The sequence below is a fragment of the Carassius auratus genome, chromosome 45 (genome assembly GCF_003368295.1).
Source record: "Carassius auratus strain Wakin chromosome 45, ASM336829v1, whole genome shotgun sequence".
In the NCBI taxonomy this organism is placed as follows: domain Eukaryota; kingdom Metazoa; phylum Chordata; class Actinopteri; order Cypriniformes; family Cyprinidae; genus Carassius; species Carassius auratus.
This window is the reverse complement of record NC_039287.1, coordinates 10,708,943-10,726,559: the sequence shown is the minus strand read 5'-3', so window position 1 is coordinate 10,726,559 and position 17,617 is coordinate 10,708,943. Positions and strand designations below refer to the sequence as shown.

At 40.2% G+C, this 17,617-nt stretch overlaps 1 protein-coding gene across 1 annotated transcript in view; it reads right to left on the bottom strand.

The window, feature by feature from the left end:
- Positions 1-17,617, bottom strand: part of LOC113063237 (serine/threonine-protein kinase MRCK beta-like) — a 492,601-nt gene that overhangs the window by 13,588 nt on the left and 461,396 nt on the right. The window contains exons 3-20 of the mRNA XM_026233483.1: positions 17,369-17,452; positions 16,542-16,637; positions 15,085-15,233; positions 11,714-11,807; positions 10,850-11,050; positions 9,975-10,223; positions 9,618-9,852; positions 8,467-8,586; positions 8,087-8,220; positions 6,769-7,011; positions 5,944-6,054; positions 4,739-4,986; positions 4,259-4,352; positions 4,033-4,157; positions 3,700-3,805; positions 910-1,058; positions 587-684; positions 287-366 (exon numbers count right to left, since the gene is read on the bottom strand). Coding sequence (XP_026089268.1) covers positions 287-366; positions 587-684; positions 910-1,058; positions 3,700-3,805; positions 4,033-4,157; positions 4,259-4,352; positions 4,739-4,986; positions 5,944-6,054; positions 6,769-7,011; positions 8,087-8,220; positions 8,467-8,586; positions 9,618-9,852; positions 9,975-10,223; positions 10,850-11,050; positions 11,714-11,807; positions 15,085-15,233; positions 16,542-16,637; positions 17,369-17,452 — 2,616 coding nt within the window. The remainder of the gene's footprint in view (positions 1-286; positions 367-586; positions 685-909; positions 1,059-3,699; positions 3,806-4,032; positions 4,158-4,258; positions 4,353-4,738; positions 4,987-5,943; positions 6,055-6,768; positions 7,012-8,086; positions 8,221-8,466; positions 8,587-9,617; positions 9,853-9,974; positions 10,224-10,849; positions 11,051-11,713; positions 11,808-15,084; positions 15,234-16,541; positions 16,638-17,368; positions 17,453-17,617) is intronic.

The following is a 17,617-nucleotide window of genomic DNA, read 5'->3' as shown; positions in this document are numbered from 1 at the left end:
ATTTAAATAACTTTACTTTTCAAATAAAGCCTTTCAGTTACTATCTGTGCACCTGAGACGATCAGGGACATCAGAACCAGTATCCACTATCTGCACATAAACACGTGTATGCTCCAATGTTTCCATCTGACCACTACTGACGTCACCTCTTCGTTTAGATAAAGACTCTTTTAGGTCTCTGGTTTTCTGAGGCCGGAGGACATTAGGATGATGAAATGAATGGAGAGAAGCTTGTTAATGCATGTAAGGCAGTAGCAGATGGCCAGATGCTCTCAGAGACACTCACTCTGAACGTCAGGTCATGGGTGAGGGGAGAGGTGTTGAAGTACTCAAAGATGGAGTCCTGGAAGTCTGGCAGTTTCAGGCCTACAGTTGAGTGGGGGAAGAAAAAATACATTTTCAGGCGCAATATGGAGTTATAAAAGAACTGATTAATTTAACAATTGCCAGCATTTGATGAGATGAGATAATATGCAATCTCATGGTTAATGGACACTCAGTAAATCTATCATATAAATTAATATATCATATATATTATATATAAAGTTTTGCATATAAAGGGCAAAGTCATAATCATCATTTTCACCTTTGTCTGATCGTGAGCGGCTCTCCTCCATCTCCTTCTTCATATTCTCGAGCTGTTCCTCCAACTCTTTGTTCTTGGCTTCTGTATCCTTCAGTTTGCTTTAGGCGAGAAAGTCCCAAAAAGTTAGACTACCAGAAAAATCTGAATCCTTTTAATGAATATCCTGTCCTTTCATAATGTGCACATGGGACTGAACACACACAGCGTGCACCAAGCTACCTGCTATTGTGACCAAAAGTATTCGGGTCAGTTTATTTAAACAGAAGCAGAGTCTTAGAACAGCGATCTAAAGGTCGCTTATTATAGCAGAATCAAAGACTTACCCCTCGAAAGAGATGTTGGCAGCTTTAACCTTGCGCAGCTCGTCCTGAACCAGTTGCTTGGCACGGATTTCAGCTTCCAAGGCTGACTGCAGTTCCAGACGGGCAGACATGTCCAATTTTTGACTGCGTCGCACCTTCCACAAAGGATCCTGCGAAGGAAAAGTGATGCATGTTTTAAAAAGAAGCTAGGAAAAGCAAAGCAACTTTTGTGATCAATCAGTTTGCTCCATTTTAATTTGAAGCAGCTATTAATTAAAGATAGATCATATTATGTTTGTTTAGGCACTTTTGTAGTTGTCTATGGACCATAAAATCCCGCCTCAACAGTAGGGTTGCACGATAAATTGCATGCGATATTTAATGCGCATCATTTCAGTAAAGCCGGTTCTTTAATCAGCTGTAAATCTCCATCACTTGTACGCTTTCACATGGAGCAGCATTTACTACACAGACTGACAAGCTGCGAAAAACAACAACCATATTTCATGCATGCTTGCGCAGCTTGTCAGAGAACAACGTCTCTGTGTAGTAAACGCTGCTCCATGTGAAAGCGTACAAGTGATGGAGATTTACCGCCGATTACAGAATTAAATATTGCAATTTATCGTGCAGCCCTACTCTACAGCGTCAAGAAGCAGTGCAATGATGTACTTATTCAATGTTTTGTGATCATTTTAAAAACAAGATGCTCTTCAAAAGCACAGAGAAAGCATCATGCATGGGAAAAAAAGTGCACGCCCGACAGACTACATCACATAATTAAAATAAATAATTAAATCCTTTAAGATGCATTTCCCATAAATCCGATGGCTTATCTTAGACCTCCAACATTTTAATAGCTATTGATCGCAGCTGTCACCAAGGCTTCACTATTTACACATGTGGTGAAAAGACAACATTTGTCTCCATGAGCTATGTGGTGATGAGACGGTGCATGGCTGAAGGACAGCTGAACATTGTGGAATGAAAGAAGAGGATTCCATCCATTTCATTTCATTAAACACATGAAGGGACTGCACTCCCACAGCTGATGGGAAGTGAGAGGCCGTGAAGGTTCCTGGCAGAACTCATCAGCTTTACATTTGAGCTGCAGGTATTTTCTAGTGTGGCTCTCAAACAGCCTCACAATTAGACCTAATACTGCAGCACTCACTCTATTGTTCAAGCTTATCGAGTTAATGACTTATCAAAGGAAAGTTAAGGGTATACACACTTGACCTCCTAAGAACAATGGAAGCAAGCTTATCCGAAATGTTTTCCATGTTATATGAACCATGATCTCTAATGAGGAGAGCTGATGCAGCATTTTCATTCATCTGTTCTTTAAAATTGAAGCTGTAAAAAATCTGCCAACCCTAATAGTTTTGCAAATTATTCTTAAAGTAACCTGGACAGATGAATGACAGATTGATTGGCCAATAGCCGAGAAACAATCTTGAGCTCCGCCTTCCTTCACTGATTGGAGGTTTGATGGATACACTCACCCGCTTGGTGACCCGAGGTGCCACCACTGACCTCTGGGCTGGCATGCTTACTCCAGGGCCTTGCTGATATAGTAATTAAAGTTTACACAAAGGTATATTAATATATATATATATATATATATATATATATATATATATTAAAACCTCTATATAAAATGTTATAATAAATATAGATTTTGGGGATAGTATTTTTTTATGTTTTTGAAAGTCTCTGTATTTGTTCCATATAATACTGCAATTTAGTCGAGTATTATTACCATTTTTATTTTCTTTTATATTTAAATATATTTTAACGTCATTTACTCCTGTGGTGTGAATTTTCAGCATCATTGATCCAGTCTTCAGTGTCACATGATCTTCAAGCAATTATTTGAATATACTGATTTGCTGCTCAATAAACATTTCTAATTATTATTAATGTTAAATCCGTTGTGGTGTTTTATTTTTTATTTTTTTCAAAAAAATGTATGAATTGACAGTTCAAAAGAGCAGCATTTGTTTGAAATAGAAGATCTTACTGACCCTGAACTTTTAAACAGTTGTGTATTTTTAAACTGAACTGCCTATTAAACTGATTCCTTAAACTGATCGAGCGGGAAGTAATGTTAAGTCACATTCCAACAAGAAATGTCTGAATTTAGTTTGTTAAGAAATTATCTTAAAAAATTGACAAAACCACAACATGCCATTGTAATCAATTCAATCTGTGGTTTAACTCTATGACCCAAACACAGGACGTTTACGGCAGACTTCACCAATAGCCAGAGTCTGTTGACTTCTATTTGTACCATATCCTGTAGCAACCCTGCAATTAAGCCAATTTGTTCAATTTGAGAATTACCGACTTTGACCACATCTTTTGAACGGTGGCTTCAACCCAAACCTTCGGGCCTGTGAATCAATAGTTCTCATCAGTACATCCCACTATGGCAATAACAAAGAGCACTTTCAAAAGGGGAAAGTCACTAATGCCAGTCTCCTACAGTCTGTCTTCAACCTCCTTAGAAAAGGATATTAAATCAAATGTGACCTCCTACACCTACAACATTAACATGTCACTTCCCTTTAATCAATTTTCATTAGTTTTGCTATTTAAAGTAAATCTAATATTACTGTGCTACGCCTCAAAGGAGTTAAAGAGAGAGCGAGACGGAGCTTTCCACTGACAAAATTAGAAGTCTCACTCTATCATAACAGATGTCCTATAAATCCCTATAAACTAAAACTGGAGCATAACAGCAGATCAGCTGGTTGAAGCTTGATTATTCCCTTCTATTCACTTTGACTCAAAGTTAGTGATGTTTACCAGCGTTCTGGATCCCAGACTAGAGCTACGCAGAGTCTCCAACTCTTCCGTCATCTTGGAGGCCAGAGCTTGAAGGTAGCCACGTGCATCTTTCTCATCGCTCACCCTACAAAACAAACACCATTGTAAATTTGTCTATTTGACCACAATGTCACCAAACCAAGGCATATATTTTATTGCAACTCAAGATATAATTCACTCAAAAATCATTATGTGTTCCACTAAAGAGAAACGAGATCTTTTATTTTTGGTGAATTATCCCTTTAGTATAAAGTATTTTCATTGGCTACATAAGAGTCACATTCAAGTGAATGTGAGGGAGTGCTTTCTTACCATTGGATGATCTCAGCGATCTGTGCTTCCCAATGCGCTACGCTCTCTTTCTTCGATGCCAGATCCTGGAGCTCGTCCTCCAGCTGCCTGTTCTGAGCCGTCAGCTTGTCCACAAAATTGCAAAGCTGCAGAGGAGGAGATTTACGGATCAGTGTCAAGGATTGAATATTACTCCAAAAACTGATACTCAGTGTGGCCTCCTGCAATATGAAATATGGTGTCCTACCCTGTCTGTTTCTAAAGTGAGTTTACGGTTTTCCTCACGTTCACGTTCATACTTCTCCTTCAGAGCACTCATGGCCTCATCCATCTCAGTTTGCCTGTGGGTACAGAAATAGGTCTGGAATTAGTGATCATGAGTATTTTTTTATTTTTTTAATTGCTAAAGACAGCTCTAACAACACTATTTTTAAATATCATTACAATATAGTTTAGTGTTTTTTTGTATTTTTGCTCAAATAAACGCTGTCTTGATATGCATAAGAGACTTTATGTGTGCAGCATGACTTTAACAATGTATGCAGTATTTATTCTGCAAAAAGATTTACATGCAAATTATTTTCTTAGATTTAAGCCAATTCTAACAACCTCACTGGGGTTCAATATCAGCCAAATAATCAACCTGGCCAATACATTTGTCTATCACTAGCTGGAATCAAATCTTTTTGGTGTCAACCCACGACCTGGACAGGTGAAAGTACAGTACCGCTCTCTCTTGGCCTTTTCCAGTTTGTCTTTGAGCACCAGCAGCTCTTTGTGCAGTGACAGCTGTTGACCCTCAGAGTCATGGAGCTCCTTCCTCATGTTCTTCAGCTCTGTAGTGTGGCTGGCATCACGTCTCACCAGCTCCTCCTCATAGAACAGCACCTTCTTATCCAGCTCTGACTTCAGCTTGGTGAGCTCCTGCTGGGTCTCTGAACTGGGACCTGAGGCACGACCCGTTCCCTGCTTGACCTGAGAAAGAAACTATCTGAGTGAGAGACATCCAGAAACAGCAGAGAATTTACATTTATTCCAGTAATCAACGGGTTAATTTACTACGATTAAAATTATTTTAATCAATATAGAGCCCTACAACTATATACAAACATAATGGAGAGCACAGAAAGAGGAGTGAGCAAAGAGGCAAAGGAGAGAGTCTTCTTGACTTGCATGCAGCAGGAAAAAACAAAGGAGAAACATCTTGCTAAAAATAATCCCAAAGGATATCCTACACATAAAGGGAGCAAAAAGAAAGACAGGAGGGAAAGCAAGGTGACGTATGAGGTTAACAAAGTGGAAGACAGTAGAGAGGTAGAAGAAACCCCTGAGAAAGGTAAAGAAAAGCTGAAGGAAGAGGAAAATGAGAATCTGAAAGAACCTGTCAAAAACACGCCATATTAAAATTGGCTTTTAATGTACACATTGATAAGTTACTGAATAGACATAGACCAAAATTTGGGTTATTTTTTAATTTAAAAAACTGCTTTCCTTATGAGGCTAGAAGGAAATTAGTGGAGAGTAGCTTTTCATCTGTATTTGATTGTGGTATGCTCGTGTATTTATATGCATCTTCATCATTATTAAGCGGGTAACGTGATTATGTTTTGCTTGTGGTGCAGATTCACGTACTCATAATTGTATACTTTACAAATCATTGGAATGGACTTCTTTATATTATGGGAGGAAGCTGCATATGTCATGTATATGTTCATTGTTAAGGCACTGTTAGACAAGTTGCCTTCTTATATTTCAAATCACCCAATAGTTACTGTACTAGATCTCAATCGTACATTCAGTTAAAACTTCTAAAGCTATGCTCTGAATTAGGAAAATGTGGTTTGTTTCTTTTCATGCCCCCTGGGCTTGGAGTGATCTGTAAACTTGGCTGAAGTCAGTAGAGAGGCAGTGTATGAATGAGTGACCTCTGACCTTGAGCGTCTCCAGCTCACTCTCCAGCTGTTTAGAGTAGACTTCACTGTGCTCTCTGAGCTTGCGCTCCTTAGAGGCTTCGGCACACGCATCCTCCAGCTGAGACTCCAGCTATTACACACACACACACACACATAAGAAAAACAATCAATATTGGGGGGGGGACTTGGATTTGTATAGACATTCTCATAAACCCTTCAAACTTGACCTAATTTCCACTGCACACACCCCTAGAGATGCCATGTCTTTGAGCACTAAAAAGATCCTGACATCAAGAACAACAATTTAGTTCGCCCCAAGACACTTCCGCCTTGTGCATGGGCGAGAAAGAAAAGAAACATAAAAGAGAAGAGTGTATAAATAGGGGAGGGTCTCAATCCAGCTGCAGTCAGCACTGCGGTCAGTGTCGCTCATCTGGCTCGAGTTAGTCACTGAGGTCCAGAGGAGGTCATGGGGTCCGTGAGTCCGGAGGGGGCGGGACTGGGTGTGAAGACATTCCTGCTGTCGTCTAGGGAGGTTTGGAGCTGTTGAGCCTGTCTCTCTCTGGAGGGTGGCTGATGAACTTCAAAAATGTGGAGCATTGCATGGCCTTATTTTCATCTGACTGTGTCCTCCGTCAGCCTCGGGGGTGTGAACATGATGATGCGGAGTAATAAGCACTGCACGGCACAGGTTCAGGATACCAGGATGACACATGCAGCATAAATACGTCTTCCTGATTGAAAGCCCCTGACAATTCATCTCCATTTACTTTAAAAACAGATCCAAAACAGCCATAACATTACAAGACGGGGCAGCGTGACCCCGTTCAATCATCCTGCTCACCTCTTTGCGGGCCTTCTCTGTTTTGCGGATGTCCTGGCGCATGGCGTCGATCTTTTGCATCACCACCTCCATCTCCTCCTCCTTGTCCCGCAGCTGTCTCGACAGACGCTGTTTCTGTGAGCGCAGCTCGGCCATGCGCTCGTTCAGCTCCGAAAACTCCTGCATGGCCAGCTTCCTCTGCTGGTGGGCGTCCTTCAGCTCCTTGGTCTGAGACTTCAGGCGATCCAGAGACTCCACCAGTTGCTGGAAAGAGAGAGCAAGAGAAATGGATGAACTGGGATGGAGGGATGAGATCAGAACACCAGAAGATGTGAAAACGATCACACCGAGTGTGCGAGAGAGGAGCAGTGGAAGGAGAGAACGAGAAAAGAGCGGCAGCGCCTGGAGAGAAAGGACTGAAAAGAGGCTGAGTGAGAAATAGAAATCATCAAGAGGATTGGGAACACACGCTCGTAAGGAGAAACGAACACAGACAAATCTTACAGGAAGTATTTTTGACTGAAAACAGGCTGCCACGGAGAGCTTCGGCGTACTTCGGGTACAAGTCAACCCAGGGCTCTGGGTCAACAGTCAAGTGGAACGGCTCGATTAGCTAAAAATGTGAAACGTGGTGAGAATCTTGACCTGCCCTGTGTGAGGGGGTGATGACATTAATCTTAATGAAGCAGGCCAGTGTTTATGAACTTCCTGAAGAGGACATGTAATCTTCAGCACGAGGACAGGAGAACTGTTCTTTGCCAATTATGTTATCTGTTTCATGCAAAGTATACGGCAAACTCATTCTTAAGGAGTTCAAGTGGATTTTTACATCTCAGTATCTTTGCACAGCAGAGTTGAGAACTGAGATCCTGTTCTTATTCTAAACAGCTTCAGTTTTTTTATAAGCATTGATTTTAATTAATTAAAACCATACAGCGCTATCTTTTTAGTGAATCAAACAAAAGTTTTTTACATTTAAGACAAACTGCAGGTGCAGCAGATATTTTCTTTCTTATAGTGACCTACACCTGAGAGTAGCAGATTACTGACAAAGACAAAACGTGGGGTACATATCTATTAGCTATAAATTGGATTTTAAGAGGGTGTATACATTTTCAAAATGTTTGTTTCGCAACATACAAAAAGAATCGTTATAATGGAACTGTTAGAGCTCGTTAAAATCGTAAAGACAACCAGACACGCCTTTTGGTTGTCATCCAGGAAGGAATCTGAACAAATGTTTATGGGGCTGAATTTGTGAGCATAATTTCTCTTATTACAAGAAAGCGGTTCTTGCATACAGGAATGGCTGGTAATTCAGCTCTCCAGTCACCCATACCTTATGGATATCCTCTTTCTCCAGCTTTAGAGCTTTAACTTGCTTGTCCAGTGCCTTTAGTTTGGAGGAGGAACTTTCAAAGTCCTGTCGAAGAGTCACTGCCTCCTCGAGCTGGTGCTCCAGCCTATCAGAGTCTGGGGAGGGGAAGTCACACATTCAAGTTAGCTTGAATGTTACGGATTATCTGACACAAATGCCCAGCCAAATAAGCAAATTAGGCAATTCTGACGCGAGGAAGTGGTGTTGACTTGCAAACACAAAGACTTATGAGTGACCAAAGTTAATCTATAACATAGTGCGTGTATGTAGTGCTTTGACATGACTCATAACAGACTTTATCATATCATATATCCATTGGCAATGATTGGGAGACCCATTACCTGCCAGTTTCTTTTTTAGCCGATCGATTTCCTCATTGAGTTTTTTAATCTCTCGATCACGACCAAGTGTGCCGGCCCCACGCCCAGAGCCATGGAGGGACTGAACAGCCTGAGTGGATTCTAGAAAATCATGTGTGGAACAAACAATCAGTATATACTCAGAATACATTTCACTGATGGATTTACAAAATTAATCAGAACTGCTAACTAGGGCTGCATGATATTGGGAAAAAATGACATTGCGATATTTTATTTTTCTGCGATATATAATGCGATATGAAATCTAATTTTTTCTTACAAACAAAAATGGGCTTGCTCAAGCGCGCTCTCTCTCTCTCTCGCGCTCTGTCTCTCTCTCTGGCGCGCGCTCTTTCTCTCTGCTCTGTCAAACTGACAGGACTTAAAAACACATGCAAATGATAAACTTTCACTCTATGATGGTTAAGCTGTGCAATTAATCCGCAAATCACATTCGTCAAGGGCCGGGGAGCAGCTGGCCCGTACAGTTAATGAATAACGGATCAACTACGACAGCCTACATCGCACATCCTGCGATGTGACTATTGTGGATTCGTACATCACGATATCGATGATTAAATGACACATCATGCAGCCCTACAGCTAACACTAAAATATAATATAACAATAGTTTAAAAGTGATAATTCTGCCGTCATTTGCTCACCCTTGTTTCCTTTCAAATCTATAAGACTTTTGTTCATTTTTTAAACACAAATGGAGATATTTGAATGAAACCTGAGAGGTTTACGTTGCTACATTGAAAGTCAACATCACCAAAATGTTGTTGTTTCAAAAAGTTCATAAAGAGATTGCAAAAGTAATTTATATGAATCAAACCAATAAATCCAAGGTTTATGAAGAGACACCTTCACTTTATATGAAGAACAGATAATTTAGGCTTTTATTCACATGTGCTCAGTTCGTATGGAATACATTTACAGTGTCTTTTTAACATTTTGGTGGAATAGACTTGCAATGGTGGGACAGAAATTAAAAACATCTTCATTTGTGTTTCAAATGTGAACAAAAGTTTTCTGGGTTTGAATGACATAATTGATGACAATTTAAATTTTAGCTTGAACCAACGCTTAAATGCTTTCTAAAGATATCAGGTGGAGTTTATGATTATTACCCTGCAGCTTGCGGTTGAGCTCCTGTTTCTCCTGCTCCAGACAGCGAATCCTCTTCTCAAAGGCTTCCACCGGCAGACCCCCATCCTGGAGATCCTCCCCAGCACCTCCATCCGCCAGCGCCACCCCCCTCATGCTGACACGGTCTGAGAAACGGCTCTCTGTGGTGTAGGTGAAGCCCACGAAGGGCAAGTGCTGCCCGGTGAAGCCCGTGTGAGATACTGGGGGAGCGATGTCCTGTAGAGGAAAACGGAAGAAGTCAGAGGTCAAATACAAACAAGAGGGCACTCTAGTATAATCAAGGTTTAAGACTAAAAAAAATTCCTTCAATGATAAAAGCATTTCAGAGTTAAACCAACCGGGTTTTTTAGCACATCATCGTCTACATCAAAGTTGGAGGTGTCTGAGGGTGAGCTGACGTCAGGGATGTACGGTGCCTCTGTGTTACGAATGTTCCCCCAGTCGATGCCGGAGAAGAAGGGGTGCTCCTTGAACTCCTCGATGCCGTGCTGACCCAACCGACGCTCTCTACTGCAGATCAGCCGCTGGATCAGATCTTTCGCATCCTCGGAAACATCCGTGATGTGAGAGGGGAACTGGAACCGCTCCTAAATAGTGCAAATTAGACCAGTTTACTTTAAACATCAATATTTCCAGATTTTCCACCCTAAACCACTACTCAGGGCTGATCAGATAAAATTAGGGCAGTTGTGATTTTATGAACCATGTTATGAGTCCCAAAGGAGTTAGAGCCGGGATGTTATTTCCCATGATTATTACCTTAGGCTTTATTTTTACTGATTATAAATATACATTTTTAATGGATTCACTGTGGGTTCGTCAACCGTTTTGTATAAAATGACTTCATTTTGCTGGAGTTTAGTGCTGTTTCTAAATCATGTTACCGGGTGTCCGTTAGATCACAACGAATTAGTTGTACTTCACACGCACAGTAACTGAAAATTAAAACTGTTACAAGAAAAGGCTCAATAAACGATCACAGAGATATAATACACTACACATCAATATCTCTGTGCTTTGAACTTTTCTATATGCACTGTGACTCAACACACAGAGGTATGGAAATTCTACATTGATAAAAAAAATAAAAAACAAATACAAAACCTGCGCTGGTATCAAATCGGCCGATAATCAGAATTTTTCGTATTGGATCAGTTCTGAAAAAATGGTCTCGGTGCATCCCTACGAAAAACACAATGATGAAGCAACTCACCTCGTGGTTCATGATCTTCCCATAGGTCTCCACCAAGGATTCGGCGTAGAAGGGCGTCTCACCGTAGAGCATCTCATACATGCAGACGCCAAGAGACCACCAGTCACACTCCGGCCCGTACTTCCCCATGCCGTCCTCCATGGCCTGCAGGATCTCAGGGGAGATGTAGTCCGGGGTGCCCACTGCCACTGATGACTGGACCTGCACAGGGGATGACAGGAAGTGATGTCACAAACTCGGATGAATAGGTCTTCAAATTAGTCTTCCAAAGTTTTAGATTCAAATTAGACCTCCCTTTTAAGACTAGTCTAAGCAGTTTATGCAACTGGCCACAGCACATATGCAGCTGAAAAACTAAAGCCTCGCTTTTCCCTTCTACCTGGAGTCTAACTGCTCCGGGTGTGTGCTCACAGTGTGTGTGTGTGTGTGTGTGTTCACTGCTCTGTGTGTGTGCATTTCGGATGGGTTAAATGCTGAGCACAAATTCTGAGTATGGGTCACCATACTTGGCTGAATGTCACTTCACTTTCACTTTTACATGCTGCTGGCAAAGAGATACACACACACACACACACACACACACACACACACACACACACACACACAGAGCAGTAGATAAAAGCTGTTTTGGCCTCGGTCTGGTTATCAGTGTGCTATGGTGTCTCAGTGAGACAGAGGGGTGGGCAGTGTTGGGCTTTCTAATTAGCCCACCCCTTCTAGGCCAGCAGTGCCAAAAGCAGCTCTATTAATGTCAGGAGCAGAGAGAGAGGCAGTGCTTTCAGCCAACAGATGGAATCCACCCTGTAAGGATGACAAATGGACTCTGCTTTTAGATCGAAGTTGAGCTCTTCATCACATCCTCACCGTGCCATCTTGCATCATCTTCAGGCAGGAGCCGAAGTCAGCCAGACGGATGTGACCGTTCATGTCCAGTAGCACGTTGTCTGGTTTTATGTCCCTGTAAGGACAGGAAGTACAACATTTACGCATGAAATAACTCAAGAGGTGCTTTACAAAGCAGTGGTTCTTAACCAGTTCTGCTTCAGAAGTTTAATATTTTATAATGGACATAAAGTGATCAGTGACCAAAATCCAAATGGTTTAGCACAGGAAAATGTCAACAAAAATGAAAGATGGGTAAATATTCACATTAAAATTAACTGCATTGGCCCTATAATATGTACAATTATTAACCTTGCTTATAATGACCAGGAAAATCTACAGTTTTGGTTTCTAAATGTCTCTTGAATTTCAGTGGTTTCATACTCTCAGTAGTTGCACAAATGCAACGTGGACAGCGGGAACCGTGATTATCTTCATTGCATGTTAACATGTATTTAATGAAGTCTAGGTTGTGTCATTTTTCTTCTAATCTAAAACATCTGTAGTTTTGGGTTTGGAGGATGATGGTATATCATGCATCCTGTCCAGGTTGATATCTGGCTAGATTATATTTAATGACTGATGAATCTGCTCCAAAATATTGGGCATCACTTTACAATACGGTTTCATTTGTTAACTTTGTATATTTGTTTGTAATTTCAACCAATACATTTAAAATAAATGAAACATGTTGTTTACATTTGTTAATATGCTGTGAACATACGATGAAAATGTTTATTATAATAACTAACATTAACAAAGACGAAATTCTGAGAAATATGTACACTGCCGTTCAATAATTTGGGGTCAAGTAGATAAATTTTTTTTTAATTAAGTCACCCAGGCTACATTTATTGGATCAAAATTAGTGAACATTTTTGAAATATTATAATTTCATAAGCCTGCTACATTTTCATTTTTTTTTTACATTACTGCATTAATTACTGCAATTAAATTAATTAATTTCATTGGGAAAAAAAATGCAACTTTTGACTGGTAGTTTAAATATCGTTAGCTCATGTTAGCTAATGCATTTTCTCTGTGCATGTTTACACTGTAGGTTGCATATTATTATTCTCATTTACCATTCAGCATAGACCAGTGAAGAAGCTCCATGTTACAAACCCATGTTACTATAAAGGTGAAAAAACAGGATACTCCGTTCATCACACAGCTGATGCTGCCCTGCACTGTGAGGTGTTATTATCACTCCAGTGGGCAACCCTCTCTGTGGCTGCTCTCCAGGGTGGCTGTTTCTCCATGTCCTGCCTTTGTTTACCCTCCCCCCTTCAAACACACTCAGTCCCTGTCTCTCGACGACTGGGCCACACACACAGTGCCCTCTGATTCACAGCCCTGGCACCATGGTGAGCACAGCGGGTACAGAGTAAACATGATGTCAAAACTCATCACACACACACAGACCATTCACAACCTCACTGGGTGTCAGTAACAGCACGAAGGGTTGTACTCATGGACACGTGTGTTTACAAGTGCTTGCATGACTTTAGTCAGCTGCTTTGGCCTGACAGGCTGGTTACTGTAAGTGAGAATGATGGGATGCGTTTAAAAGGCTGTTATAATTGGTTGGGGGAATAGAGTTAATAGCATAGTTCAACTCAAAATAAAATGAGGTGAATTCAATAATTAACTCAATACAAACCTATTTCACTTGCTTTTGTCAATGAAACACAAAAACAGATGTTTGAAGAAAGTTAACACTGCCCTAAAATGAAAAATAGCTGAAGGGATTACAAAAAACATCACAGAAGTATTTCAAATAATCACATTTTTAGTTTAATTAATGCACTTTAATCTAAATCTTCTGAAGCAATATGAAAGCTTTGTGAGAGAATGAGACTTGATTTATAACAGTAGCCGTTTTTATTCACTAGCGTGAATTTTCTTGATAGGGTCACACAATTTGGGAGAAAAAATAAATCGAATTGCGATTTGTTTTTAATTGATATCAATATTACTATAAAATATAATTATATGACTAAATTTTATTATTATTATTAAAAGAATATTACACAAAATAAGGATATTTTACACAAAATATTACTATTGTAATTTAACTGTAAAAAAGAAAAGAAAAGAAAGAATACAAAAAAAATCTTACAATACAGTAAAATTGGATAATGATACTTATATTTATGTCTTAATTTCCTTAATTTTCAAACAGAAGATGATGAGCTTTTACTGCCGCATGTTGCGTTTCCAAAGGTATTTGTACCCCCAAAAAAGCAGTTTGTTTGGGGCAGCATTTACTGTGAAACATGGTGCTTGGAAACACTAAAACACAGGATCATGAGCTGCTTCGGTGTAAAAGTCCTGCGCATCACTCTAAAGCACTGCAAGCATTCATTTAATTAAATCATAGCTTTTGCAGTTCCATAAACACACTAAGCAATATCACTATTCCGGTTTTATTTTGATTCATCCAGTGCTTACATTTGGCTAAAACTTTCCATATGTGTTGTATATAATGTGAGGGTGAGTAAATGTTTTGGTAAATGACCTATTTAACGTCGCTATTGTATCAGAGGTGAAGCCTTCTCAAGCTTCCACAGAAGGAAGGAAGAGGGGGCTCAGCTGGACCGGATGGCAGTCCAGGACAAGCAGCCAGGAATAGGCCCCTGAACCTGAACAGATCTGCAGCCCAGAACACCACAGCCATCTGAGGCCATTTCACTAAATGTTTCATGTGGGAGTGGACATGTGGGTGAGGTGCTGTTGATGTCCAGAGCACACATCACTCAAACCAGGGTAATGACCACTGCTTCTGAATACATGTTCAAACACTGGGGCAGAGTCCAACATTGGGCAAATTTTGTTTGGGCATATCGTTTTGTCTGGATCCAGTCTTGTGTTAAAAAAACCAGACTATCAGCGCACATCACTGCTTATTCAAGCTAAAAACAGCCCACTTGAACAGAAAGGGGTTACCTGATATTTAAAGTGACCCGCCACAGTTTGCTTTTTACAGACTTAGGGAATGGTAAATCAAAAACATTTATATAACTCCTAGAAAAAAACTCAAACTTTGCTGATAATACCAGCATGAATTCCCAGGGTTACATCCAAGTATCATAACTCCTAGGTCATGGGTTCGAAATGCATGAGCCGATTAAAAAAACAAAAGTATGCCTTCAATGCAGTGCAATTCACTTTGAGTAAAAGCGTCTACCAAATGCATAAAAGTAAATGTCTGAGCTGGTTTAGTGTCATCCAAGCAGCATGATCTTTGTGGTAAACGTTTTGGCTAAGGAAGTCCTGTTGGTTAAAGCTAAATAAGAATCAAGTCTGCGTTTAATTCTCCCTTCACACACACAAGCACACTATCTTGTCACCTGTGTACGTAGCGTTGCTGATGGATGGAGTGGATAGCAAGCACCATCTCTGCCACGTAGAACTTGGCCATGTCCTCCGGGAGGCGGTCCTCAAATTTACTAAGTAAGGTCAGCAGGTCGCCTCCCACATAGTAATCCATCACCAAGTACTGCAGGAGGAGACAATATCATCTCTTATCACACAACACCATTCAGTTACACAAACACGGACTCAGCACTTCATAATATCCACCGAACGACATCAAAGAGTAGTATGATTAACAAATATTTATCACACAGAATGCACTATCCCCCAGGACTCTGTATTAGTGTGTTTGAGGGTTGTGCGCCACAAGTAATCATCATCAGTCACTTTGATAAACATGACATTTTCATCGTGGCCAATTTTTCAATGCATCATTTCACTGATAATTATTTAAACATCATAAAATTAATTACATGTTAATTCCATTAACTATATATAGCTTAGAGGTTTTATCTATAGCTAGCTTACCTGACTTGTTTTAAAACTCACTGAATGACACCTAACATTCGGTTACGTCTGATGAGCATACAGTGGGGAAAATATGCCCACTTTACAAAAAAAAAAAATTAAGCGTCTGTAATTTTGATGGTAGGTTTATTTTAATGTATAGAGACAGAACACCAAGCAAAATAATCCAGAAAAAAACACATTACATAAAGGTTAGAAATTTGAGGGAGTGAAATAAGTATTTGATCCCCGAGCAAAACTTGATTTAGTTCTTGGTGCAGAAGTCCTTGTTGGCAAACACAGAGGTACGATGTTTTTGTGTAGTTGGTGACCAGGTTTACACACATCTCAGGAGGGATTTTGGTCCACTACTCTTTACAGATCCTCTCTAAATCTTTAAGGTTTTTTGGCTGTTGTTTGGCATCTCAAAGTTTCAGCTTCCTTTACAGAGCTCCAGACCAAGGCCGATGGATGGTTAGTTCGTATTTCTTCCATTTCCGTATAATCGTACAAACAGTTGTCTGCTCCTCACCAATATTCTTGCTGATGGTCTTTCAGCAGATCTACAATCTTATCTCTAAATCCCTTTGACAGCTCTCTGGTCTTGCCAGGTGGGAGAGGTGGGAATGGAAGATATTGATTGTGTGGACAGGCGTCACATACACCTAACGAGCTGACATTAGGAGTAACTTCTTAAAGTGGAAGGACTAATCTGTGTTTCACATTGGCACATGACCATCTGTGGGAGCCAGGATTCTTGCTGGTTGGTAGGAGATTCAATATATTGATATTTTGACTCTAACTTTATATAATGTGTTTTTTCTGGATTTTTTGGTTGGTATTCTGTCTCTATCCATTAAAATAAACCTACCATAAACATTACAGACCCTTCATTTCATTATAAGTGGGCAAAATTACAAAATCAGCAGGGGATCAAATAAATATTTTCCCCACTGTAAGTGTGTTTAGGGATGAAGACCCATACCAGGTAGTTGTCATCCTGGAAAGCGTAATGCAGAGTGGTGATCCACTGGCAGTCTCCGTTCACCAGGACGTTCCTCTCTTCTCGGAAACAAGCCGTCTACATAAGATGCAAGATGACTTATGACATCAAACCATTCAAAAACAATATTTTGTTATATACACTCTGCTTTGAGAACCATTGACACAGCAACCCAGTACCTGAATTTGAAAGCAGATTTCTCTATTTTGGTTTAATACTGAAGAGCTTTGAGTCTCACGAGACTATTATTATTATTATTTTTTGGAGCCATAGTCTTTAGAGATCCAGAATGAATGGGTAACTCATACAACATATTAAACTGCGTCCACCTGCAGTGATGATGTACATGGCTTTCCCATTTCAAATGTTAGTCTTCGATCTTATATCTGTTTGAACTGGGACTCCAGACAAGTGAGGAGGAATAAAAAGAGCCCAGTGAAGCTCAAAGAGGATTACTGACAAGCCAAAGTGACAAGTTCTCCTGACATGCCTATGGGAGGCCCGTGGGCACTGTCAGCACTGATCGGGCTGAAACTGGGGCAAGAAAGAAATAGAGTAGAAAGGGAAAATGACTTTTCACTCCTAAAAAGAACCTGTTCATAAGAGTCAGTTGTTTGTGATTCATAGATGACACACTAGTCATATTTGCATTCATCTGATGAAACCATACATAAATGCACATAATCATATTTTTGCTGGTAGCTACTTTTGAAAATGCTAAGATTTATTTCCAACACCATTTTAGTTGCAGCCTGAAGCCCTGAAAAATGAAACATACGATAATGAGCCATGAACAGAAATCTGTTTACCTCTGCCCTCTTCAGCATCTCCCACTTGTTGAGGATCTTCATGGCGTAAACACGCTCGGTGTGTTTCATCTTCACCACTGCAACCTAGACGAGATGAGATGAGGAGTTAGCCAATGCATACAAACAACCTTAAAAGTCAGCATGTGTGGGGAATTTGACCAGTTTTATGTTCCTGTGGCCCACTTAAATTGAAAACCCCACAGGGGAAAAGAGTTCTCTGAATGAGATGCTTTTGATCTCTGATGCCTC